General features: G+C 38.2%; 1 protein-coding gene across 2 annotated transcripts; it reads right to left on the bottom strand.

The window, feature by feature from the left end:
- On the bottom strand, window positions 1–26,894 carry hectd2 (HECT domain containing 2). 2 transcript variants are annotated; one of them, XM_056253090.1, is made up of 21 exons: window positions 26,458–26,894; window positions 25,631–25,760; window positions 24,679–24,817; window positions 24,492–24,594; window positions 23,442–23,531; window positions 23,237–23,301; window positions 23,080–23,125; window positions 19,602–19,711; window positions 19,046–19,194; window positions 18,811–18,934; window positions 16,635–16,731; window positions 16,155–16,262; window positions 15,741–15,873; window positions 15,220–15,308; window positions 11,550–11,708; window positions 9,491–9,565; window positions 9,244–9,331; window positions 9,021–9,127; window positions 590–705; window positions 358–501; window positions 1–274 (listed from the first exon to the last, which is right to left on the bottom strand). In XM_056253090.1, exons 1-21 carry the CDS (start codon window positions 26,533–26,535, stop codon window positions 154–156), a joined length of 2,271 nt encoding a protein of 756 aa, XP_056109065.1. In that variant the 5' UTR covers window positions 26,536–26,894; the 3' UTR covers window positions 1–153. The 2 variants fall into 2 exon arrangements, with proteins under 2 accessions (XP_056109065.1, XP_056109066.1); XM_056253091.1 differs by having other exon boundaries at window positions 2–274; window positions 25,631–25,757.
- Between the last annotated feature and the right edge of the window lie 992 nt (window positions 26,895–27,886).

Genomic DNA, 27,886 nt, shown 5'->3' with positions numbered 1-27,886 from the left:
TACATCTACACTACCATTCAAAAATCCAAATTCAGTTGATGCACAACCCTGTTGGATGTTAATCATCATATATCAATATCATTGCCCATTATCTTTCAGTGAATGCAGGCTGAATACAGTAATAAATTGGATGATCAGATTTACAACTGTAATCTACTCCAATCCGAAGCCCTCTGCATTTGAAATGGCAATAGTTAACTTTTGCCGTAATTCTTTCTTGCTCTTGTATGGAGGTAGACAAATCTGGTTGAAGCATGTATGCGACACTGGAAGCCTGCGAAGAAGATGAATAAATAAACTGTAGAGAATGAACATGCATGCAGTCGTTTCACTGCAATCAGCCATTGTGATGATTACCAGTCAGTGGAGACATCAATCTTGGAGATTTTGAAGTTGAGGTCGGCCATTCCCCCCACAGGAACGCGGTCACTTCCTGTGGTAAAGTGGAGCAGTTTCTTCTGCAGCTCCAACGAAAAGGCCAGAACCACGTCCCAGAAGGCCCTGCAACACCAGAGAGAACAGTCACTTTTCTACTAATAGACATGCATTTGAAAGCATGACTATAACAAATTGTATACAAGACATGTACCGGATGGTGGGGTCAGTCTTACTGTAGCCCTCATACTGCACCACTCGCTGCAGAGAGCCCATGTCCAGATTAGGACTTCCACAAACCAGGATCTCAACCTCTTCTGGCCTCAAGAGCTACATAAATGACAGATTTAATGAGTCCTTATATTACTTCTATAGTTATAATTAGATGCATGTTTGTGGAGATTTTTTATTTATTTAAATAGTGTATAAAAATTATACATTTAATTTCACACAATCTGCGCATAAACATTGCAACAAAAAAGTATGGGTAACACTTGATAGTAAAGTTCTATACATGAACATTAGCAATAAGTAACATTAATTACAGTTATTTAGCACTAGCAAAAGCAAACATGAACTGACAATGTATAAATGTACACTGCCATTCAAAAGTTTGGGGTCTGTAGGTTTTTTTTAAATGTTTTTGAAAGAGGCTGCATTCATTTAATCAAAATACATTAAAATCAGTAATATATATATATTTTTATTACAAATTAAAATAAAAAAACTTAAAACTTTTCTATATTAATATATCTTAAAATGTAATTTATTCCTGTGATGGTAAAGCTGAATTTTCAGAAGCTATTACTCCAGTCGTTAGTGTTACTGTACATAATCCTTCAGAAATCATTCTAATATGCTGATTTCACACTCAAGAAACATTTCGTTTAGTATCAATGTTGAAAATAGTTTCCACAAAAACATTAAGCAGCAATTATTTAAAATAGAAATCTTTTGTAAATGTCTAAGTCACTTTTGATCAATTTAATGTCTTGCTGAATATTAATCTCTTTCAAAAAACAATTTGAACAGTAAGCTGTAAAAAACGATATGATCAATAAGTCATGACAACATTTTATACATTACTTGAACTCATCAAAATATTTTTTTTAACTATTAAGTTATATAAGGCGAGACGCTGTTGGAATGCCACTGCATGTGTACAAAGCTGATGTGTGTCCCCACCCGTGATAAAACGAGGACAGGGAACAACGCACCACTTGAAATCTTGCTTGCTCGCCATTATATATATATATATATATATATATATATATATATATATATATATATATATATATATATATATATATTAGGGCTGTCAGTTAAACGCGTTATTAACGGCGTTAACGCAAACCCATTTTAACGGCGTTAATTTTTTTATCGCGCGATTAACGGTCTTTTTGGCCTAGCAAACTTTGTAGTTTTTTTCACATGCTTTTGCAACAGGACACGTCATGCGCGGCGCTGCGCTATGAAACCCATTCATTTCAACGCCGCGCGAGGACGTTTTGTTGCTTCATCGACCAAAGCGCAAGCGGATCCAGCTAGACCGGAAACAAAACAACAGGCACACGTTTGGGCTTGCGAGCCGGCCAAATAGTAGGTTAACGTTACGTTTTGAGTGGATGACGAGCGCGAGACGCCGAAATGGATGCCAATAAGATTCTGAATTGAAAGTTTACTTTTAAAAAGTTGCCAAATGGTTCCATTGACAAGACCAAAGTGATCTGTGTGTTTTGTCGTTGTGAACTGAGCTATCATCATCGCAGCACGTCCAGTCTGAAATACCACTTGATGGCCAAGCACACACACAGCTGATGCGAATTCTCCGCCCCCTCGTCAATCGTCAGTATTTCTTTCACCCTTTTATTGATGGACAGTGTTACATTGTGTGAGAGATTATTTGCTCCAAGTGAGAATGTTAGTGTGAAATTGAACACAGTATATGCCAATGTTGTTTTCAATAAAAAACATTTGCACAAAGCAAGCCGATCCAGTTTTCCATGTTGATAAGAGCATTAAAATTAGAAAAAATAATGGGACAAAAAGAAATCAAGAGACATTTAGAATAGATAAAAATGTGCGATTAATTGCGATTAATCGCGAGTTAACTGTGACATTAATGTGATTAATCGCGATTAAATATTTTAATCGTTTGACAGCACTAATATATATATATATATATACTGTATATATCTTTCTGTGAAATATTGAGCTTGCAATGACAGACAACAATAAATAGACAGGGACAGTATACAGAGAGCGCATGCCTGAAGGCACAGACGGTAGTGCAGTCTGTTTTCAGATGTGCTTTATAGTTTCCTGGTCGATGACGTCACTCGCCTATGACGTCTCCCGCCTATGACGTCTCGTCTTTCCATTGGACTGATTATACACGTGCTTCACGACGCAATCACGCAGGGGCGTTCCCACAGTATCTCAATGCAGCGTCTTGTTCCCTGTCTCGGTTACGTATGTAACCCTCGTTCCCGTTACGTTGTGACGACAAATGGGGTTTCACTTAGAAAGCCTCTCATTTTCGAGAAATAAAACGAGCCAATGGCAAAGAAATGCTATGGGTCTGCGGAATTTGCATAGCATAACTCCGGCCCACCTCGTAGGTATATAAGGAAGTACGATGGCAACATGCAGATGTTTCTTCGCTGAGCAGCCGAGACTGAACTCAGGCGTTTACAGCGGAAGTGGAGGGTTCCCTACTCAGGGAACGAGGGTTAAATATGTAACTGAGACGTTCTCTTTCGTAGTCACTACAAGTTACGTCGTGCCGACGAATGGGGTTCCCAGTCTAATCACGCCACCTTGGCTGTCATCCAGTGCCCTGCGTAAGTCTAAGCTCCCTGTCGTGAGACTAGCACGGACGAAGGACTCCTACTTAACACAGGAATACCAAGGTACACTGTGAAGCACATCTCAGTGGAAATATGCAATTATTGCTCGGTAATAGGCAATATTAGAGTATAGTATAGTACATGAGAGGAAACTGGCTCCACTCAGAGATTGTAGAATCTTGCGAATGTGTTGGGTGTCGCCGAGCCTGCAGCTCTGCAGATGTCTGTTAGCGAGGCACCAGGCACCAAGAGGAAGCCACACTCCGGGTGGAGTGGGCTTTCACACCAAGGGGGCACAGTCGACCTTGCTGCTGGTATGCCAAAGCAATGGCGTCCACTATCCAGTGAGACAACCTCTGCTTGGAGAGAGCCTTTCCCTTCAGCTTCCCACCATAACAGACCAAGAGCTGGTCAGAGGTCCTGAAACATTGGTTCTGTCTACGTAAGCACAGAGGGTGCGTACTGGACAGAGCAATGCCAAGGCTGGGTCTGCCTCCTCCAGGGGCAGCGCTTGCAGGTTCACCACCTGATCTCGAAAGGGAGTGGTGGGTACCTTGGGCACATATTCAGGCTGGGGTCTCAGGATCACGTGAGAATAGGCCGGCCCGAATTCCAGGCACGCTTCAACGGAAAATGCCTGCAGGTCCCCTACCCTCTTAATTAGGGTTGGGTATCGGTTGGGTTTTATCCGATACCAGTACCTACTCGATTTTTTAAACGGTTCCGGTGCTTAAACGGTTCTTGAAACGGTACTTAAGAAAACGAAACCGCACACACTTTGTCAAAAAATAATACCCCTTTATTTACAGGGCCAAACTGGACACAATATTAACTTATATCTGTAAACAATATAAATACAAGTAACATGGTAATAATAAATAAACCAATATAAAATAAAAATTCACATTACATAATATCAAATAAAACAATATTGTATCAAACAATGTAATAATACTGGAGATTAACAGAGATTACTACCTGGGTAATCTAATATCGACATGGCTACAGGTTCCCATGTTTTGTCTGCTTGAACCAGTCATGTAAGTTATCTGATCATTGTACTAGTTACGCAGCGCTTAGCTTGGCAAGTTTGGTATTTCGTTCCCACTGCGTCTTAGCTACGCAGCTTTGAGTAAACCTATGAAAGAGAATGTCTCTGGTTACTGGTGTAACCCATGTTCTCTGAATAGGGAACGAGACGCTGCGTTCACTGCCAAACTCCTCGCGCTGCAGACAAGCTTCATTTTTCGGCAGAGAAATCTGAGGAGCAGATGATGCGCGCGCTAATATAATACGATGACGTGAGCGTCAAGGCGGCGGCCGCGCCATCAGCCAATGGATTGGAGTGAATCGTGATTATTATGGGCTTCAGACAATCGTTCTGACGCGTAATTTTACACGAGAATGCAGCCAAACCTTGGAGCGTTTTGTCTTCGGCATCTTCAATAATCCCCTCGCTATCAGCAGACGTTCCGGGAGTCTCCCGCATATTGATAATGGCTCCCTGATGCCCGCAAATTAGTTAAAATCTCCCGGAACGCTTGAGCGAGCGAGCGGGACTGTCATCCGGGACCTCTGGGGGCTCAGAGATGGATGTGTCAATTCTTTCTTTAACCACAATAGGGTGCTGCCCGTCCGGGGGTGAGCAGCGGGGAGTGGAGAATAAAAGATTAAAAGAATAAAAGAAGACCGGGGGAAGGAGTGGCCCTGCTACCAGCTCCTGTGAAGAATTGACCACCATCTCTGAGCAGCCCGTCTCAGGAGCACCGCTTAGCCTGGCGTTTAGAGGGGCTGGAGAGGGCTGGGGCGCCGCTGGCTCTGCGGACACAGCTGCATCGCAACAGAATGTTCGACCTGGGGAACCCCAGTGTACCCATTAGCAGCGGCCCCATCGAGGGGAGGAAAAGCGGAGAAGGTCGCCGAACGATCACAGGAAGACAAGGGTGTCTTCCAGGACCTCGTGACCTCCTCATGCACATCCGGGAAGAAAGGTATTGGGGTTGGATGCTAACGGGGATCAGCGGCCACACCCAAAAACTAATCGTCCAGCCGCGAGCGCTCAGGATGGGGTGGAGGGTTCCACTCCAACCCGATGCTTGCGGCTGCCCGGGAAAGCATGGCAGTCAACTCTGGATCTGACTCAGGCAATGCTGGCACACCCGAAGGCGGCAGCACAGCCGAATCATCATCTCCCGAGGACTACTGCTCACCTTGTGATGCAGCAATCGACATGGTCTCATCGTCTGGAGAGCCAAAAGACACACAAGGAACCTCAGAAGACGGTCCGGCGGGCGTCGTCGGAACGCTCACGGGTTGCAACACTGGAGAGGGGGGTGTGGGTCGAGGACAAATCGGCGGCGCTTGATTCTACACCGACACCCTCAGGTCACCCTGGCCACCAGCCGAAGTACCACCCCTCGTGGAGGGGGTAGATCGGGGTGTGGATGAGGGGACTCTCCCTCTGACGAGGTCATCGAGTCTCGACTGAAGTGTTGTGATGGTCATGTTCCCGCAGTGAGAACATGAATCATCCACAAACGCTGATCTCTCTATGCCCAAACACGCAAGACAGCGATTGTGCCCATCAAACTCAGAAACCTGCCAACCGCAACCAGAAGTGCACGGGTTAAGTGCACTTTAAAAAGAGTGAGAGGAAAAAACTCTGCAGAGTGTTGAAGCGACCAGGGAGAGAACACACACTCAGGCAGATCACTGCACAGATCAGCAGGGAATGTGCACTCGCTGGAACTCGCCGTCACACCAACACCTGGAGAGAAGCTCGTCTCGAAGAGAGTGGAGATGAAGTCGATCTCAGGATGGCTTGTGGAGTGAAGTGAAACACTTGGCTCCGAAGCGAAAACATATCTGCATGTTGCCAGCGTACTTCCTTATATACCCACGAGGTGGGGCGGAGTTACGCTATGCAAATTCCGCAGACCCATGGCATTTCTTTGCCATTGGCTCGTTTTATTTCTCGAAGATGAGAGGCTTTCTAAGCGAAATCCCATTCGTCGTCACAACGTAACTCGTAGTGACTACGAAAGGGAACCAGGGTTACATACGTAACCTGAGACCGTTATATAATATTCAACTCATTTTTCAAAGTCAGTTTAATATAATTTAAGTTGAAATTACTTATACAGCCAAGTTGATTAATTAATGTCAATCCAGGTTTAAATAAATACTTTAAACATTATTGTTCATTGTTAGTTTATGACACCTCATATATTAACTAATGTTAAAAAAAAATAACCTCATTGAAAAGGGTTAATAAATTATCCTACAAGTACCTACCAACTGCCCAATTTATGCATTCTAGCATTTGCATTCTTTATAGTTACACTTTTAATTTGGCACAGCATCTTAAAAAGTCATGCTAGATGCTGAAAAACAGCAAGACATGACAAAATAAACCAAATTAAAATGTTCAACAAAATAAATGTTAATTTCTTAACATTTAATACAAAATATGGCCTTAATTAAAATTTTCAATTAAAATAAAGAGTTGATTGACAGCCCTAGAGAAAAAAAAAACATTAATTAAAGAAACAGTCAAATCTGCATATTAAACAATTTTTTTTTGCATTTGTGTTTGCATCACACATTTTATACACACCAAAAAGAAAAAAAAAGTAAATTAAAATAAAAGTAAAGTAAAATTACTCTGTGTTGGTATTAACATGAAACCCTTTCTAATGCCACACCCTGCACGTACATAGACTGTGCTGTGCAGTGTGTTGAGAAACAGACATACAGTGTGAAAGACAGAGAGAAAGAAAGATAAAGATAGGTCTTTAAGCCACAAAATATGTAGCAATGGTCCCAACCAATCTGCCACGTCCTTCCCCTACCCTAACCCTCCACCTCACCCCTCCCCGCCTCACACCACACCAGGACCAGCGAGTCAGATATTACCGTTACAGAGCCTCTTACATAAGCAGCCAGGGACACAGTCAACTGTTGCGTAATCACTAAAGACAGGGAGGGTCTAAAGTTGATCATGGCTAGTGGAATCAGGCCAGAGGAGGTCTGAAATCATGTTTATTTCTTCTCATTGTTACACTATGTTACCACCGTAACACTGTTAACCAACTAGACACATGTACAGCTGATCCTACAACATACAGAGAGAAAAACAACTGAGCAAAGCAACCAGTGATTGTGCAGTTCAGTGAACCCTGAGAGAAACCAATGATTCACAGGCTGAACATTCCTTAAAATGGTCTGATGAAATAACTATCCCTCTGCTTTTCTTTTTTTCTGTGTGCATCTCTTGATTAAGAGAGCAGTCTGGGGTAGCACCATATTGGGAAGTCTAAATCGAGGCTGAATCATCACCAAGATAAACATACGTGCAATTTACTATTTGCCCTGGTGCATAGAGAAAAATATCCAAAAAAATACACTTCATCCTGAACACTATACACATCATCAGTAGTTTTAGGGTTCAATTAAGTGTTGTTTTTATAAAAGAAAGTTTTGCAATAAGAAAGAAAATGTGTATTGGTAGATGTGGTTTCTTATGCAAACTATTCCAGGGCACAGTTTGAATCACACTCCTTTAACAATGCATTAAGACACAAGAATTTTAATTAAGAACAATTAACTCAGCAAACTGCAGGGAATGTCAACTAGTGCCAACATGCAAAATAAGCAACAACAAAACAACTTCAACTTCTGCTGATACAAAACATTGTTATCCATATATCACAATAAAGACATTTTCCCACCGTACAACAGCTTGGCATGAAAAAAAAAATCTAAAGAGTCTAAAGAGCTCAGGAAGTCAATAATGTATATCAGTTTTGGTCTCTTTAAATTGTACTGGATATTCTTTCAGGCAAAATATAAATTGAAACTGATATTCCGATTTGAATAGCAATCTATTTCTTCAAGCATAGCTAATTTTGTAATCAATAATTATTTCCATTATTATTGTTTTGTTCTAAATTAATTTATATTTAATATATTAATAATTAGTAAATAATAGTAATAACTATTTATTATTAATAATAATATAATTAATTGTTATATTGTATTATAAAATATGTTTTTATTATATGTTCATATTGTATTAAATGTATTTTCTTACAGACTACTTTGGAGTTACTTATTAGTAATTACAATAATAATATTTAGTTCAATAATATGAAATGTATTAAAAAACAATGTAAGAAAAAAAAAGAAAAAAGAAATCTCATAAACTAGCCAGTTCATTTAGTCAGGATTGGCTGTTTTTAAACAAATGGAGGAGAGCATGTTAAGTGACATACTCATGAGCTGTGTAAATTCTGCAAGAAACTGCGCCTTTGTTCAGATTCCAATTGACATGCTAAGCAGAGCAAGAGACTTGCATTTTTCTGGGGGTCTCTATTCATTCTATATGACCTTGAATTCTGAGGTCTCTCCCAGCCAGTAGCAGAAGAGCCTGGATATGGTATGGAGATTGAACAAACAAAGCAGGCCCAGTTACAGGGCACCCTTCCAACAGAGGGGGAAGGGGTGGCCCATACACAGATGTAGCCTTCACACACACACACACACACACACACACACACACACACACACACACACAAAAAACGGCCCACAGACCCTGCCCTCTCTCCTGCCCCTGAAACTCTCTCTGTCTGAGAGCCACTAGTAGAATATTGCAGAGCTTGCTTTGCTAAAAATGATTAGTTGAGGTGAAATGTCAAGCTGTTTCTTGGCTTCTACTCACTTGCTTCCAGAGTATTCCCCTCAGAATTCCTTTACCATGCAATGAGGATTTTGACGAAAACTATACAGCAAACTTACCATTAGGGCATTTGAGGCACAAACGCTGTGAAAACCATGATAGAAAGCAGCAAACTGCCTGTAGATGGACTTATTCAGTAGGAAATCAATGTAGAGCTGGATGTATTCTGTGCAGGGACAAACAGATCAATCCTTCAGTAGTGGGAATAAGACAATGAGGCAATTCATGTTGAAAAGCGAAAACACAGTCATGCACATAACTAGAGAGTGGAGACTCTCTCACCTTTTCTGTTTAGGTTGGTAACAGGAATCTTGTCCCCTCCTGGTTTCAGATTATATGACTTGACCACTCCAAGTTCTTCCTGAAATACCTAGAGGAAAATGTACAGAAATGACCTCTGCTTCCATTATCTGTAGAATTGATCATCTAGTTCAATCAGACACACATGCTTATCTGTTAGATACCATGGGATGAGAGAAAAGTCTGAGAGCAAACATCCTGATTGTACAGGTCAAGTTTAGAGACTCACCTGAAATGTGGTGTAAAAGTCCTCTTCAACATTTCCTTCATAGCTAAGGAGTTCCCCAAGCCCATGAGCAAGATCCTGAAATGTACACACAAGCACTTACATTAGACAAATATTCTGAATTTGCAACTTTTTATATGTGTATTTCTCCTTTGGCGAGGAAGGAACACTTTTCAATACAAACCATAAAAAACTGCATTGAAAATACAATAAAGTAGAGATGATAATGTCTCAACATATGTAACATTATGTGAAGTATCTGTGACTGTGTAAGCATTAAATCTTATGTTAAAGGGCTGCACTTCATTTTAGTTCGAAGTCTGTGTAGCTAATAAAATAATACTGGTAATAGCAGATGAGATGTTTGTGCTGTTTGAGGCAAATTGCGGAAATCTTTTTTTTTTTTTTTTTTTTTTAAGAAAGTAGCTTTAGAGGTTCCACGTCCACATTACCTTTGGAAAAATTTTGAAACAAGGAAGCAAACAACGCCCGCAGGCAGTTATGTAAGTTTGGAGGAAGCCAGAGACTGTTAAAACAGAACATCTGGCTCAATTAAATCTGACTTTGCAGTAACAGGAGTGAAGGGAAATCAATATGAAAGCGGAGCTTAACTAGTTTTACTAGTACATTATATTTCAGTATACATACTAGTCTGTATTATGACAAAGAGTGTTGCTTCAGAAGAAATAGCTAATATTGGGCGCCCTCTGCTGGACACAGGAGAGGCAATGTCTGAATCTGAACAAGCATTTCATTATGTCTCAAAGAAAACAAATTAGCTTTGTAGTACACTGGAACCATTCAGTCATGATTACCCCATGTGTTTCTAATTAAAGGAATTTAAAACTTACTAAGTGTAATAATATACCATTTAAAAAAACAACTGTAATGAATAATGATATAGGGGAGAGCAGGACTAGTTGGCAAACAGTGAAGTTGCTTGCTACAATGTTTGTATCTCAGTTTTGAGTCAAAAGTTGCACAAATGTGTGTTTTCTTCAGCAGTGGCTTTGCATGTTAGTCCAATTCTGTTGGGAAAATAAGTGAACTACCGTTCAAAAGTTTGGAGTTGCTAAGAATATTTAATGTTTTTGAAAGAAAAGTATCTTATGCTCACCAAGGCTGAATTTATCTGATAAAAAATACAGCAAAAACAGTAGCATAGTGAAATAACTACTTTAATCAATTTAAAAATTTAATTTATTCCTGTGATAGCAAAACATACTGTTCATCAGTCATTACTCCAGGCTTTAGTGTGACACGATTCTTCATATATCATTCTAATATGCTGATTTGGATTTCTTAAGTGTTTGAATTAATACCCAAGAAACATTTTTTATTAATATAAATGTTAAAAACTGTTGTGCTGCTTAATATTTTTGTCGAAACATGATACATTTTTTTTCAGGATTCAGTATTCTTCAAAAGAACAGCATTGCTGACCTTACTGAAAAACTTACTGACCCCAAACTTTCGTAAGTAAAATCAGACTTGTATACATACAGACGATTTTGTTTGTTTCATAATTAACAGTAATAAGTAACTGTAATTGGAAATTTTGTACTTGATATTTTGCTATATTAGAAACAAAACATGAGAAACTAGCATGTGAAGGATTAAGGAGTTCAAAATAAAATAAAATCATGATACTTCAAAGGGTGTTGTGAGAATTACAAAACAGGCGTAACTAAATCAGCAAAGCTGAAAGCCAACAGAGTGCTATTACCAAACAATGCATCATCTGAGGCTTATTAGTCGCATCCAGGAGACAACAGGAGTGTGTGAGCCTGTGATGGCTGGGTGACACCCTGGAAGTGCAAATAACGCAAAAGCTATTTCTGCTTCCAGTGACTATTCTGTCAGCCATCTACACTGTTTATACATGGCTGAGTGAGCTCAATGTCACCAAATAATGAGAAACACATCCTAAATAATAATGTGTTACACTGCACAATGACATCTGGTGGTTCAAACATCGCAGTGACTTACAAACTCTGTGTTCATCAGGATTGGACTGGATTGAATATTATGCCATGATGTGTGTCACAGCTTGTGTACATACAGGCATAATCTGCCGGAGGTCCTCCAGGGTGAGGGTCGCCATGCCAACGGGGGTGTCGAGGTCACACGGCACAACGGGCGGGGTCAGCAGCTTCTTGTAGACACAGGGGGGGAAGCGGATGTCCAGTGTGATGCTGTTATACACAGCCAAGCCCATAAGCTGACAGATGGGGTTAAGTGCACACAGCTGGAGAGATTCACAGACCTGACACACATCTACTTGTATAGCCTTCTGTTACACAATGGCTGCGTCCGAAACCAAAGTCACCGCTATCTGCTACAGGGAGATATAAACAAGTTAAATTTAAGACTTTTTAAGACCTTTTTAATGCCACTTTGAATGAAATTTAAGACCAAACCTGTGATGGAAATACACATTATATTACATACGTATATGCAATATTTAATGTTTAACCTAAGTCAGTGAAGTAATTTAATATTAACTACTTGTTTATTGAACTAAAATCAATGTTACATTTGCAATCGTGAGAATATTCAGCAAAATAGCTCCCGTAATGTTATGTTACTTAACTATATCATATGTAAATAAAAAAACATTTTGAATTTTTACCTCAGTATGTTTCTTCTGTGATTTTTTTTTATATGTGCGGTTATGCTCGTTTGTTTTGATTTCTCACTATAAACTCTCTCACAGAGACGGGCGAGTCTCAACAGCACTACCAGAAATACATTATCATTATCAATCGCTGTTTATGTAATAAAATCATAATCATTCTTGCGATTCGATGCTTCACTGGTTATTTGACGGACATTGGGTCCGTCAGACTGGAGAAATTTTAGCGGTAATGTGACCAGAAATATTTAAGGCCCATCGAATCTGAATTTAAGACATTTTAATACTTTTTAAGGCCTTTTATTAGGAAAACTTTATTTAAGACATTTTAAGACTTTAAGGACCCGCGGCCACCCTGTGTTAGTATGAAGGCACCTTTAACTGTTTACTTTCCATAATTGTATCTAAATCAAGATCAAGTGAGCTTTAGTCATAACCAGGCAAATAGTTAACGGTTGCAAAGCTTTTTTAAGAGCAGAAATGAAATAAATTTTTCAAAAACAAAATATACAAAAATGCACATCTTTAAATTAGCCTACCAAACTACACAACCATTCAAAAGTTTGGGGTCAGTAATACTTTTTTAAAGAAATTAATACTTTTTTGCACAAGGATTACATTAAATTGATTAAAAGTGACAGTGAATACATTTATAAGGTTACGAAAGATTTCTATTTCTGTTTTTCGAACTTTATATTTTATAAAGAATTATGAAAAGTTCATGGTTTTGACAAAAAAATAAGCAGCACAATTTTTTTCAACATAGATGATAATAATGAGAAAAGTATTTCAGCAACAAATCAGCATATTGATTTAATCTATATAGGCCTATTGATATATTCATTTTTTAAGGATCATGTGTTTTTGGCAAAATTCAGCTTTGCCATCACAAGAATGAATAACATTTTTAATATAAAAAAAAAGTTATCTTAAAACATAATATTTCACAATATTGCTGGGGTTTTTTTAATCAAATAAATGCAGCCTTGATGAGCATAAGAGACTTTGAGCAAAAGACAATTCTTACCAATCCCAAACTTTTGAACTGTAGTGTATATGCACAGGATTGTGGGATATCAAAGGCCCATTGATAAGGTGTGTTTGATTAGGGTTGGAACTTAACTCTGCAGGAAAGTGGACCTTGAAGACCAGAGCTGCTCTATATGCTAAAGTACTAGTGCTTAAGGAATTAATCTTCCTTTAAATTTGACAGCCATAAAATAAAATAAAAATGTACCATATTCGTTTTCTAAATGCACATTTTTTATATTATTGTTAACAATTCATCCATGCATGTTTAATATATCATAACTCAATCTCACATGTCAGACTTCTCTTTGATGACATATTGCCTGCCTTACACTTTTTTCCTTTTCAATTTTCGAAAAAGTAAAATTCAAATTCCCAGATAATGCATTTAATTAGCCGAAAAAAAGTGTGGTTGGACACTTCATGCACTCAACTGTCACCTCTTTCTAGGGCTGTCCCTTAAAAGTCGACTAACCTACATTTTATCAGTTGTTTAGTCGCAGAAAAAAAACTCGAAAAAGTGGCTTTTTTATTTTTTACATTTGAATGAACAGATTCCAATGGAAAATAAATATTCTCTGATTATGTAATCCGTCTGAAACGAGCACATAGGCGGAGATGACGAGTCAGCATCGTTGAGTTAATCGCTGCAGCCGAAAACACAGAAAACATTACCAATAAATTATTAAAATGTTTAGACAGCCTCTTTCTTTCTTTTACCGGTCTGGTGCGCTGTGGCAAACTTTATGTTTGAATTTGTGCGCTCGTTAGGCTATACGTGTTTTATAAAGGCAATTAAAGAGGCATTATTATGATTTATGGCTTATTAATATAAACACTCGATTAGTCGACTAATGGCTTAAATGAATGGCTACTAGTCGACTACAAAAATCTTTAGTCGAGGGCAGCCCTACCTCTTTCCTTATGTAGCTGAGGGGGAGGGACAATCAGACTGACGATCCGATGTTGGATGACATAATAATCTTATAAAAACCATACACTAGATGGTTCAGCACATAGTATAATTGCATAATGTTTAGTACATGATTTGAGACACAACTTATCATTTCTGTGCAACTAGTGACACCAAATGGAATTGTACCGTAATCTGTTTGAGCGTCCCAACTGAATACCAATTGAAGATGAAGAAAGCCGTTGAAACGCTTTGGTGCCACTAGTGTGCACAAGTTCTTTCATATTTCCTAATATCGCAACATCCCCTAAAGTATCACAGTAAGATGCATGGAAGAACACCCAACAGGTGTATAATACATTTAGAGGAAAAAGTTAAAAGCCCTGTGAGTAAGTGCTTTCAGCTGTAGTTGACAACTCAACCCCATGTGCTCTCCATATGTGTAGTGAGGGCGATGGAAAAAAAGTCCTCAGCTCAGGAGAGAGAGAGAGAGGGGAGAGAGCAGACAGGCGGGACAGTTTCCATGAGGACTGCAGCGATGAGACAACACAAACCGAGCTCTGGCTGTTCCTAACGGGACAAAACAAAAGAATCTTTATTTCATAATTTTTCACTGATGTGACACAGCAGTTCTGTGCTGCAGGAGAGAGAACTCAGGCTCAGGCTAGGTCGTGCGCTGGACCGGCCAGATGTATCAAGAAGCCTGAGCCAGGGGGACAATTAGAGGGGTAAAAGCAGGACATGGCAGTCTTTGGCTGCCACCGTGTCTCTCCTACACATTCCCAAGAGCACCGTGTGGACCGGGGTCTCTACACTGACACGTGCCCGCCCCCGCACCACATCATTTACAAAACCATTTCATAACTATAACTATATCTGTGCATCTTTCATTAGTGTCATATTGCATTATAACCCTGTGTAATTAACATTTAGAAATCACATGGCATAAAAATAGCATATGCTCCATTTTCACATCATCAAAGCACAGATTGGTGGCAGAAAATACATTTCCCACCAGAAAACAGAAGGACGAGAATGAACCTCTGAAGTGTGTGCCAAGTGGGAGCTGACTCTATATTTATGCACTATTTTAAGTTTGTCACACCCACACGTGACCACCTATACTGTATAAACTGCAGGAAAATGAAAGGATACGGCTCCAACCAATCGGAACTCAGAGTAGTTGTCACATTTCCAGCTGCTGAACCAATGGCACTGGGACTCCTTCACATATGTGAACATGCCTGTAACATGACACACAGACACCGAATAGAACAATAAACATTAACGAGCAGAATGAGCATGATTGTGTGATTATTTACACACACTGTCAATATAAAATAGGCAAATGAAGTAACGACTGACTTCAAAATATTAATAGAGTTAAAATAATAATTGCCATACCATTAGAAAAGCACTTAATTTTGGGGTATAAATTCTCAACTATTGGGAATTTTTTTTCAACATATACCTTTCCGAAGTTTGTTAGTGAGGAGACATATTTGTTAAGATGATAAGAGTAAACATTTTTTAAAAATTTGCCATTTTGTCTCTCAAGGAACTGGGTTTGTAGAAATCTGCTTAAATGTTTTTATGGTAATACAAGACTGCTTTTTTGCAGCATATACCAGCTGTATATCATCCAAGACTGGCACTATTTGTCCTGACAATCTTACCGTAGTCTGGGTGAAAAATCTGTCGAATCAGGAGAAGAAACCACTCTTTTGTGAGTCCACCCATGTCCAACCCTGCTTCCCCAACAAACGTCACTTTCAGTTTTTTCTTCAGGTCTGCTCGCTTTCTCGAAAGCTATTAAAAAGGGAACACATTTATGGAGGGGCCATTTTTCCAAATTAAGTCTTAGCCAGACTCAGAACTTTCCAGAATATAATGTAAATGCTTTTGGCTGAAAGTCCTTTCAGCCAAGGAAAACAAAATGAAGATTTGTGCTACTTTATCCAGAGTAATGCAGACAAAAGTCTTTCCTCCTATAGAGCTAAATAGTTTTCAGTGGTTCAAAGGAACTCATGGTAACATCTCCAGGAACAGACGCAATTCTACGTTTACAGATCTGGAGCAAGCAGTATTACCTCATCCAGTGAGTCACTGACCAGCTGCAGACGCCTAACTTTAATGTTGAGAAACAGCAGACTCATATCCACCCTCTGCCTGCGAGAGACCTTGTCCACCAGGGTTTGCTGCATTAGACATAGAGAGCATTTATCAGTAAACATTCCCCTGAAAGAAACAAGTTTGCAGAACATGGCTTCATCTAGGTTTTATTCCATGCCTCTAGATGTCTTGTTTCTGAGTAACATTTCTTATATGGATGATGCCTGTCTATTTGCGGTGTATGATGATATTATTCTCTAGCCACATGTCTGTTTATCCTACAGTCTGGACACATATGTTTGGGAGGGAGCCATAGGAATGGCGATTATGCTGCCCCACCCATGCTAGGATTGTTATCAGAAAACACTCTCAGACTACAAGACATATTCTCTTAAACAGAGACTAGCTTTTTCATCTTAAGACTATAGTGAGAGCTCTTTAGGCATGTGAATTCTCACCCTGGCCATGCTGATCATCTGCTGCTCAGAGTCTCTCTGGATAATGGCCTTCTTCACCACTGTGGACAGGATGAAAGGGAACTGACAGAAGGTGAACCTGAGAAAATATAGATCAGAAATGACTTTGTCTGGGGGAGGAGTTTAAAGTGTACACTAGTGATAGACCAATACATCGGTGAGGTTGATTAATCGAGTGATACTGGTTGACCACTAGTGTATACTGCAAAATAGAAATAAAAATATATATATTTGTTTTTCAGTAAATTTATCTTAGCATCCTTACAACAAGGTAATTTACTTATGAGACAAAATTGCATGATTTTATTAAAATAAAGACTTTAGATTCACAGAGTTTATTTTAATAATCCCATTAAAAATAGTTATTTCTTTTTTTTTAAGCATACACTACCATTCAATATTTGGGGTGGGTACGATTTAATAATATTTTTGAAAGTCTCTTATGCTCACTAAGGCTGTATTTATTTGTAAAATAAAGTAAAAACAGTAATATTGTAAAATATTATTACAATTTAAAATAACTTAAAATGTCTATTTGAATATATTTTCAAACGTAATAGTCATGGAATACAGACTCATGGAGAATGGTGAGGTCAATGATGAAACAGCTATTTAACCAACAGGGTGAAATGAGATGGCAAATGTAGCAAATCACAACAAACGGAGTGAATAAGGAATGAAACAGACCAAACTGGTGAGTTGCACCACACACACCTTGATGATTGCTGAAGATGATAATAATGTCTCTTATCTTTGTAGGAGATGAACAGACAATAATGGAGGAGACGGGAATCCAGGGAAGCAGGAAGGAACACGGATGAATGGCTCACAGGTAGACGATACAGTTAAGTAGATGCAGGTAAGTAGTGATGTGACATTTGAACCAAGGCGTCAGAGCTCATGTCGAGCATAAATGGGCGTGCCAGATGAAGGCGCGATTCGAGACTTGTGTTGTTAACGTAGAAATCACGTGACCAATTACAAACAAAGCCTCACTTTCTGTCCAATCACGTGCGCGATTCATTTTGCGTGTCGGAATGTTCGAAGCCCCAGATCTTACTTTACGAGTAAGTTTTCATTCAGACTTATCAATTACATTTTTTTTTAAATACCCTGTCATACAATTAATATGAAGAATACAAATTATTTCAGGAAAATAAAATATTTGCCATATGTAATTCATATATGTGTGTACATTATTCTTCTATTACATCATATTGATATTCATACTGGCATTAAATGCTAGAGCTTAAAGACTAAATTAATTTATCACAGAGAGAAATTTAACACACACACACGAATTGTTAGGCTTTTGGGCACATAACATGAAACTATCTAGGAAATGCGTGATGGCTGCTACATCCGACAAAGCTTCTTTCACAGGGTTTTGGCTGCTTTATTTTTTGCAAAACACCAGATGGCGCTGTTTTCGACACTCTCGAAGCTTTGAATCTACTCCCGGAACAATCAGGGGAAAGCCTCAGTGCTTCATGAGGCTTCATTTGCCCATCCCGACAGGTAAGTAGATGCAAGTAAGAAGCGTTTAGCAATAAACGCAATCCAAGTTAGCAAGGACGAGACCAGACAACCACTGTGTGTGTGGTGCTGGCTTTTATGGAGAGTTGATGAGCATGATGGCAGACAGGTGTGGTGATTAAGAAGGGTTTGCAGGTGATGACCAGGGAGGACTATGGGAAATGTAGTGTGTAAAGGAAACAGGCTGTTGATCCTGACAGTAATCTACTCCTGTTAAAAAAGCTACATTTTCAGCAGCCATTACTCCAGTGTCACATCATCCTTCAAATGCCAATTTAAAATGCTAATTTGGTGCTGAAGAAACATTTCGTTTAATTTGTATTATCAATGCTGGAAACAGTACTAATATTTCTATAGAAACCATGATAAAAAAAAATTAGGATGAAAGGATTGATTTATATCAAATTTATTTAAAAAATGTACGGTCACTTTTAATAAATGTAATGCATTCATACTGAATAACATTGATTTCTTTAAAAACCTAACCTAATTGTAGTTTATTTTAATTATGTTTCACACATGAATCTTACTTTTGCATCATTGTTTGGTAAAACATCCTTAAAAAAAAGGCAAAATTGCCTAAACAATATTTTATTTTGAAAATTTATTTTTGCTGTCACACCTGTTTGAATTTCCGTGAGCCTGCCACGTGTGATAATCCTCCATAAAGTCTATATGGTCCAGGGTTAGGTTGTAGAAATCAGTGAAAGCGACGATAGGGAGACAGGAAATGCTGTTTGCTGCATCTGTTAATGGATCAATGTTAGAATTTTTTTTTTATTGTTCGGAATTATTACAGGTAAATACATCTTGACTTTCGCCAAGCCCTCTCTAGTGGCTAGCACAATGGTACTCACTAAGAAGGGAGAGGACTTTAGTGGCTGAGGGAATCCACCAAGAGCATTTTGCCATGGATGGCAGGTCTTCTGGCTTGGCAGGAAATAGGCGAGTGGTGATGAAGAGCTGCAAGCGCTCCACCAGCTGTTTGAAACGCTTCTGAGGCAGCCTATAAGATGAAACATCGTAAACAGAAAGATATAATCCATACACACTTATTTTTTTACTGTCAGTTTGTGAAATGCCTTGACACCAGCTGCCTTGACTGTTATATAGTGCACAATTCAACTTTATTTGTTGAATTTATATATTTCATAATTAAATTCACAACTACTTAAGATAAAAAAGGTAAATAGCTCATTTATTTAAAAGAAATGAAGTCAAGCATTAGTTTCTTTTAAAAAATCTTACTGACCACAGACTTTTGAATGGCAGGGTATTATAATGACGTTTCACACATAAATTGTACAAACTGCACAAATTCTATTTAAAAGAAATAAGTTATTTAAAACAAAAAGATCTAGTCTTTTCCATTGTTAATTCCTCTCTTGTACAGACTGGCTGCGTCAGACTCACTTTTTAAACCAGTGCATCAGGAAATGGTGGTCCGCTTCAGCCAGGGCTGCTATTTGCCTCAGTAAGTGTGCATAGATGACATATGTGGTGGGGCTGGTGTACTGAGGGTTCTGCGACACAGAGAAGCATTTCAGCAAACTTCAAAAAGGAAATATAACTTTTCGTTTAGGAGCAGAGAAAGAAGTCTGGCTTTTAATAAGAAGTGGCATTGCAGCGGAAACCAGCTCTTTTCCTCTCCAGCATGATCTCATCCCTTCCTTCGGCACAGTGAACGCAATATACAGAGGCTGCCTGACATTGGTGGCAGACAGATCAGCCCAATAATTGCCTCGGCTTTTCAATTTCACCGTGTCCTCCATGGAAATGTAGGTCAGGGAGCCCATCAACAGTCTGGAGATGAATAGCGCTATATGCAAAGGACGACATCTGTACATGCTTCTGTTTATGAAAACGTCTAAACTCCCACCACCACTGATCCCCATCAAATGGAGAGAAAATTTTTTTTCATAAAGCTGAACCCCAGAACAAACCGAATCCTTGCTAACCAAGCCATCGTCTCTCTCTCTGCCCACGGCTTCCCAGGCTCAAATCCAGTTGCTGTGTCCTTATTTGGACAGTCCCAGGCCAGCCTGCGCTGGTCATGTGTGAAGTAAACACTTAGCTCACGATCTGTCTGCACTAGAGCAGAGCTATGGCTGGAGTCAATGGGCCATGTGGTGAGAGAGGAGATCAAGAGTTTCCTGCAACTCCGGTTCGCCTCTTACTCAGCCTGGGGTGTTTAACATGGCTGACAACACAAAGGTCAACTCAAAGACAGATTAGAGCAATTTTGCTGTATAAGTGCACATCTATAGGATCGCACACAGATAACTGCTTTGGTTTTGCAAATGGAAATATCAGGTATTACAGAAAAGTTTCACATGTCTGTGGGTTCCGTGTAATGAAGGCAATTTTGAATTAATGCCATGGGTTTGGTCACTAGTAAGAGGAGTGAAGAGACCAGCAGTGTATGTGTATCTAAAAGACTAAAAAGTAACTAAAAGACGCTAACATAACTACATTTTCTGTAGCGCAACTGTAGCTTAGCTATTCTCAAAACGTATTTTTCTAATGAACATCTAAACTCAACACTATATTTGTTAATCACATTTTATTGTCCATGAAGCTTTTTAACCAAGTTGAGGCAGTATTCAGACACACTCTCCTAAACTATCTTTTCTCTCTCTCGTATTTTAGTTAGTGTTAGGAGAATGATTCATTATGATAAATCAGTTTGTTCATTCGGTTCACGTAATTAACCAAATACATACATTAATCGACTAAGATTCGCAGATTAAATAAATGAGTCACTTAAAAGTGCAATCCCCATATCTTTTTTGGTTGCACATTATTTAATTACATGTAATGTTGTCAAAAGCACGGCCGCATTAACAATAGGGCTAGGCGGGGCTAAAGCCCCGGGGCCCGAACAAGGAGGGGGCCCTTGATTGGCTGTGGAGCAGATAATACTAGCCATCTGATTGCCAAAGCCTTACCACGCAACGCCCCCCACAAATTAGCCCTGTTATTTAGTAGCGCTTTGCCGAATATTCCATGCATTATCATGGAATCATTATCATTAATATTATAGTGACCGTTCGCAAAGACCCGCCTTTTTTTAGTTAAGTACTGTGTGACAAGCCAGGCGGCTCTCACGAGTCACGCACATCATGTTCTCACTCACACACTAACGTTACACAATTGACTACGAGAGAGAGTTCAGAGCAGCTTACTGTTGATATGAAACAAAGTCTCAACTTTCAAATATTGTAATTAAATAATTTAAACCATACCGTTTTCAAGTTCAAGTCCACCGACGTTAATCTACTGACAGCATTGTTGTCTGACAAAATTGCATATTCGGCGTTATGATTGGACAGGTCGCCTGTCAATCAAACCCCCGTGGGCAGCAGGACAGGGCATGGTGAAATGAAACGTCACGTTTTAATTTAACATAATACATTTATTCTATATTTAACTTGTGAACGATCGACCTGCTGCTGCACATAGGCCTATAGATAGCTGCCTGGAGTGCCTGCGCCTTATTAGAATATAGCTACGCATCAACCAATAAATCGCCTCCACCCTTCACTTCATTCTAGAGTCTAGACTATTTTTTAAAACACAGCGTCATCGTCGACCCCACAAATTTTCGGTAAGTTTGATTATTAACTTGATGGATGTTTGATCTTGCTTTTTGTGTTTGATCAAACTCTATATTCGCCTAAAGGGCTGGCGATAATATATCCGGTAGAAATATGTAAATTTTGCTGAGACATCATGATGTAAGTTTATAAATTAAACGCGTTTTTAATCATTGTGGTTTGGATACAAATTATTTTAAATGATAACTTGAAGCGGTTTTGCACAGCGCACTTGAGTTCCGACCCTGAGGTCTTAAAGTGACAGTAGCTGCTAATAAAGCTGCTGTCGCCATTTGTGTCCATAATGTTAATCAAACATCAGAAAGAAAGTAATTTACTGCCCTTGAATGAATCACTTTTGTAAAATTAATAAGAATGAATGTTGAATTTATAGTGAAAATTATGTTTTGTATATTTGATTACTTTATACAATATAATATTATTCAGTGCTTTACATTTTTCAAGGTCGATTTCTTATGTGCCTTTGTTCTATTGTTATTTGTGACTCTTGTCATCGGTAAGCTTGAGATTCTTTTCTTAAGTTACTATTATTGAAATTGGTCACAAGAATTATGAAATGTTAGTCCCATTAAATTTTGATATGATAAAAAATCGTTTTAAAAGTAATATAACTTAACTGTGAAGTATATCATAGATGGATAAAATGACTCGTATAATGATAGAACATTTAGCTCATGTAGTTGGTGACCTGTAGTGGTGGGGGGCCCTGCAGTAACTCATAGCCCCGGGGCCCAGTGAGCTCTTAATGCGGCCCTGGTCAAAAGTACCAACTTCGGTACCAAGTCGGTACATTTGACAACACTATTACATGCTGATATCAATGTTTTCAAATTTATATAAATTCTGGTGCTGAAATATAATTAGTTGTATTTTTTTGCCACTGTAATATGACAATAAATATTAGAGAATAAATACTGCTCTTATCATAACAAGAAACAATATTATCTTATTGTTATACATTTAGAATTTTGTCCTAATAAATATCTTCAATGTAGTTAGCTCAATGTAGTTAGCTACTTTATGTTAGTAGCTAGTTTTGAAGCTACTTTTGTTTTTAACAGTAATGTATCTTGACTCTATTCTAACTTAAATTCCGATAACTTTAAAGTAGTTTCAAAGTACTTTCACTAAAACTGAAGATCTACTAATCGAGCCAAAACGTTATAGTAAAAGAAAGCATTGCTTTCTTAAGAGATGAACAGAACAAAAAAAAAAATCATGCATTTCTTCATGAACAAAAAGAAAGCCCAAGTGTGTAAAAACAATGGCATTACCTGCACAAGAACAAAATATGCTCTAAGGTCATCCTTTGTGCGGGGCCTAAAAATACAGAAACAAAGCTGACAGTGATTATTTTTTAATCGCAATTTTCTGCAAAGACTTCTTGTCCTCTTTTAGTGCTTCAGTGAGAGAACACAATGCACTACTCACCCTTTCCATTCTCTTAATAAGCTATTAATAATTCCCTTCAGGACTGATTTCTGTGTGTCTGCGGGCTGCAAATTAGCCAGATTAAACCAATTTAGTTAAAATCAAATTCAAAACAACAGAAAGAGCACTGTGCACTGGCTTACTGTGTAATTCAATTATAAGAGAGGTTCAGTCAGTTTTTGTATTGGAAAGTTTCTTTACGTACCGTGTGGAGCAAGGTATCATAAACATTATTGACAAATTTGATGTTTATTCCTGAGTCTTCAATAGTGTTGAAGGGAGCATTTGCTTCTTTCTAAGGAGAACATTACAACATAAAAACATTAGGCACACTTTTTATCCACTTACATTTTATATATACTTCCCATATAAAATGGTTGGTAAAACATTCACCTCATATAAAAATAACATTTTCTGATGAAACCGTAAGCAGATGTTCTTTTTTACTCCCTCAATGAGCTCATTGATTCATTTGGAGACCAAAATGTTAAAATGTTTTCCTCCTTTCCTGACTTTCACGGTTATGTTTTCCACAGATTTCCAAGAGTTCTTATTAAAAACATTGGCAATACTTAAAAGGATGTTTCATTCATAAAATGACCATTATTCAAAAGCCTAAATAAAAGCACATTTAGATAGGTCAATTATATGCTATTAGTAACTGTGCAACGAGTGAAATATTTTTTTTTAGGTTTTATATATTAAATGATTGTTGTTAAATTTTACACATACAAAATTAACAGATAATTTACAGTGAGCTGTGATTAATTTGGGCCCTTAATAGTAAACTTATGCTCAATAGATATTTCAAGCAATATGAAAACAATCAACAGCAACCTAGTTAAAAAGGTCTTTAACTACTATGTACTAACATTTAAATTAATAATTTGACACAATGCACTTATTGTGTACATATATGTTTTAAAATTGTACTTGTTTAAAAAATACCATGTAATTACAACTGACAGCTGTAATTAATTTCTGTAATTACATCTATAATTACACTGTTGTGTTGACCCTTTCCTTACATCTTAACCTATCCTTAAACGTAACAATACCATGAAACCTGTCCATAACCTTACCCGTATCCCACAGTATAGCAGCAAATGTGTTTTGCAATGCAACATAAACACAATAATTACATTGTACAGTTATTTTGTACATTGTAATTAAAGACACCTAGTATAAAGTGTGACCAAAAAAACAACAACACTTGAAACCAGAACAACACACTGTATTGGGAGCTCCAACACACCTTAAAGGCACCATTGAGTTCCAAAAAGGAGTCGAATGTGGTCAAGTAGAAATCATGGACTTGCTTCCAATCCCCTGAGATAGTTGCCCTTTCAACATCGTCCCTACAGCCAGACAAAGATATGGTTAAATATACTGTAACTGATCTGTGAATACTGCGGGTTACTGAGGGAAGGAGAAGTACGTACTGAAACTCTTTGGCGGTTTTGGTTCGAATGGGAATAATGGGTTCTGAAACAAAACGAGCTTTCACCTCTGGAGGGAGAACATCAATAGAGATACGATGCTTATGTCTCACATCTGGAAATAGTGGGGGAAGCTCTCTCACTGGAAACAAACACACACAAAATGAATTAGACGGCAGCTCACAATATGAGCAAGGTGGGCCGTTCATCATGCCCTCTAAGGAGATTTCTGCAATCACTCTCCAGCTAACAATTATTTGTCAAGTTGTTATCTTATCAGAAACAACTATCAAAACAATGACTCTCAGCATCCCAATAACTACCTGGTGACATGCAATTAACATCAGCACAAATTGTTATTCTATTTAAAGGAACCCTAGTCCTTTCATTCTCAACAAATGCACTGAATAAGGCTGATCGATGAGTTAAAATTCACAAAACTATTTGTACTTGTGGACTAGAGTAGGAACAACTGATGTTTTCATGGCTTCGGCCAGTGAATTTACAAGGCAAAGTGAGATATTTAACGAGCTTTAGCACTGCGTCAAGCCTCCGGCCCATGTAGTGTCATAGCGAGTTCCCAGCTCATCTGTGCTAAAGACATGTTAGACGTGAACACACTTGGGCCTTGTCAGAGACTTGAAGATGAATGCATCACATAGACAACATCTTTGATCTCCAAGACAAAGAAAGAAAAACATCTGCTTAAAACAGTGAAGTGGTTATTAATTCAGAGCAGCCGAATCGACAGCTTTGAAATGCAATGAGTTTTTTGCCGTGTTGTAAAAGGGAACTACCTTTAAATCACTCATGCATATCATTTTAAAGCCATAGTAACCTTTGCTTGTGTTACCTACCAGCTTGTAGACCTAAAGCACAGACTTGTGGATGTATTTGATAATTAAGTTATCTAACAAGAACTAGCCAAAAATGGCATCACTGGAATGAGTCTGACCTTGTTTAACTGCAGGTAGCAGGAACGGAGAAGAAAAACTATGGCTGCCTGACTCTCTTTTGTGATTCAGGGTGGAGATGAAACTTCCGTAAGATGGGAAAGGGAGCTTCGGTCCACGATCCAAGCTCTGCTGATGAAACAATCCGAGTTATATTACCGGACCGGTACAATATTTCTAGAAAATAAACTGTGCTGCAGTACACCTGTATGCACATTTGGCACTGAAAAACAGATACTACAATAAACTATACTCTATACGACACGAAACTGACAGATTAACATAAAAATAAAAATAAATAGCAGGCTACTAATAATATGCCCCTCCCTCTTATTCAAATATTTGAATAAAAAGAAGTATCAGTTTAAAAAAAATACAAAATACATATTAAAACAGATTTAAACAATAGTGGATGTAAACAAAAACTTGTTAATTGAGATTGTCACTCATTGCGTAACCAGAAGCATCAGAGTTTTGCAGAAACGAAACATTATGTCTGATGTATTCTGTGTGCTTTCAACACTAAGAAAATACAAACTCACTAAGAGAAAATACACTGCACATGCAGTATGTTTAGCTAAGTATTCCATCAATATTTAGTTTTGCTGACTTTTTACACGACAAAGAGTGTGTTGACTCAGCAGGATCCAGTCTAAATAATTAGTCCAATTCAAAAGCAGTGATGCATTAAAAATGGGGTGTCTAATTTATTGTTTTAAAGATACAAAAAAATGCTGCATCCACGATAACGTATATTTTTTGATATTGTATATTTGTAAATTACAACCAGTCTGCAATAGCCTATTTGAAATGCAGAAAAAATACTTACATGGTTTAGTATAGGAGGAAGTCTGTCTCTATCCCTTTCTTCAAGTGGACAGCTATTTTCGCTCATGTTTAGATGCATGTCCCCTGAAGAAAAGCCTTTTGAGCACAGTTACATGGCTTATTTTTCTGGGGAAAAGTACTTTTCCAGTCTGCGTAATCTCAGTGCTCACTTTCCTTTCACTTTGAGAAATACAGTAGTGAGTCCAGTCTGTCTGTTCTTTTTGCTAAGCAGGTGAGTTTTTGAGACCACGATGACCAAAAGGGCTGATCTTTGCTTGTCAAAGAGAACAAACGAACTGGATAATAAGAAAAGTAAAAAGAAAAGCTACAAAAATCTTCGCGACGCTGCGTTTAGTGAGTGAAGTAACTTGTTGAAGAAGTGCCGTGGCGTCTGTGTGCAGTCCAGCTGTACGCTGGCGCCATGTTGTTGAGGATGATGATGATGATGATGATGAGGTTTGTAGTTACGGACTTGGATACGGCCTCTGCCTCGACGTAACACTGGGGACGTGCTGCTGAGTCGGATTTATTGCACACCTCTAATTAAAATCTTTTCTAGAATTAAACATACACCCAGCGAAAATCTATTTGTATGTAACATCACAATCACAATTTGGTGGTCGAAGAATAAAAAATACTAAGGATTATAGCCCACAGAAAAGTGAACACATAGCCTACTGTCCACTATATGTTTATGTTTTGTTAATATCTCTGAGACCATGCATGTCACTGTGCTACATGAATGCTTACATTGTCAGCTTTTTTCTCATACCATATTTTTGGGGGCGTGGCCAAATGTGCTAAATATGACCTAAAGATGAAACGTGATTAATATGGCTAATATAATATAATAAATAGGCTAATGAATAATGTAGCCTATTGTAATGATGCTATTACTGTATCAGCATATTAAGTCATGTATTATTTAGAACATTTCACCACACCACCAAAAATATGGTCTGAGAGAAATATATTGACATGGGTACATTTTCTGAATCTGTGTGAATTGAGGGAAAGAGCTTTAAGTCTCAAGTGGGTAATCTGAGCATTGTAAGGTTCTTGTGCATCAGCCATCTCTTATTGTGACCTTGACGAGAGGTGTCAGAATGAACAAACCACATATTTTGCTTCAGTAGGCTACTGCTTTGTTTTTCAATCTATTATAACCAGTGAATAGGAGTGTCTTACATAGACATTAAAGTTATAATCTAAGTAATATAGATTAAAGTTATGATAATCTAATTAATATTTACATATGCTTTTATAGGCTGTATTTAATTTGACAATCTATAATTCAAAGTAATGATGGAGAAAACAACAGTTAATAAACTCAGCGAGTCGTATTGACCACCAATAATTGGCTCTGGATCTTTAACAAGCTCTAGAAGCTCCACTCATATAACAACATTGCACTGCTGAAACACTCGGCC

The sequence above is a fragment of the Rhinichthys klamathensis genome, unplaced genomic scaffold, assembly GCF_029890125.1.
Source record: "Rhinichthys klamathensis goyatoka isolate OS25496 unplaced genomic scaffold, OSU_Roscu_1.1 h1tg000101l_1, whole genome shotgun sequence".
NCBI lineage: Eukaryota > Metazoa > Chordata > Actinopteri > Cypriniformes > Leuciscidae > Rhinichthys > Rhinichthys klamathensis.
This window is presented reverse-complemented; position numbering and strand designations above follow the sequence as displayed.

Excerpts from the sequence above, each read along its gene's own strand:
- hectd2 (XM_056253090.1), bottom strand. The coding sequence starts at position 26,535 with ATGCATCTAAACATGAGCGAAAATAGCTGTCCACTTGAAGAAAGGGAT. Across the intron at positions 23,532-24,491 it reads AACTCAATGGTGCCTTTAAG|AAAGAAGCAAATGCTCCCTT; the intron begins GTGTGTTGGAGC and ends TGTTCTCCTTAG. Across the intron at positions 9,332-9,490 it reads ACTTTTACACCACATTTCAG|GTATTTCAGGAAGAACTTGG; the intron begins GTGAGTCTCTAA and ends ATTTTCCTCTAG.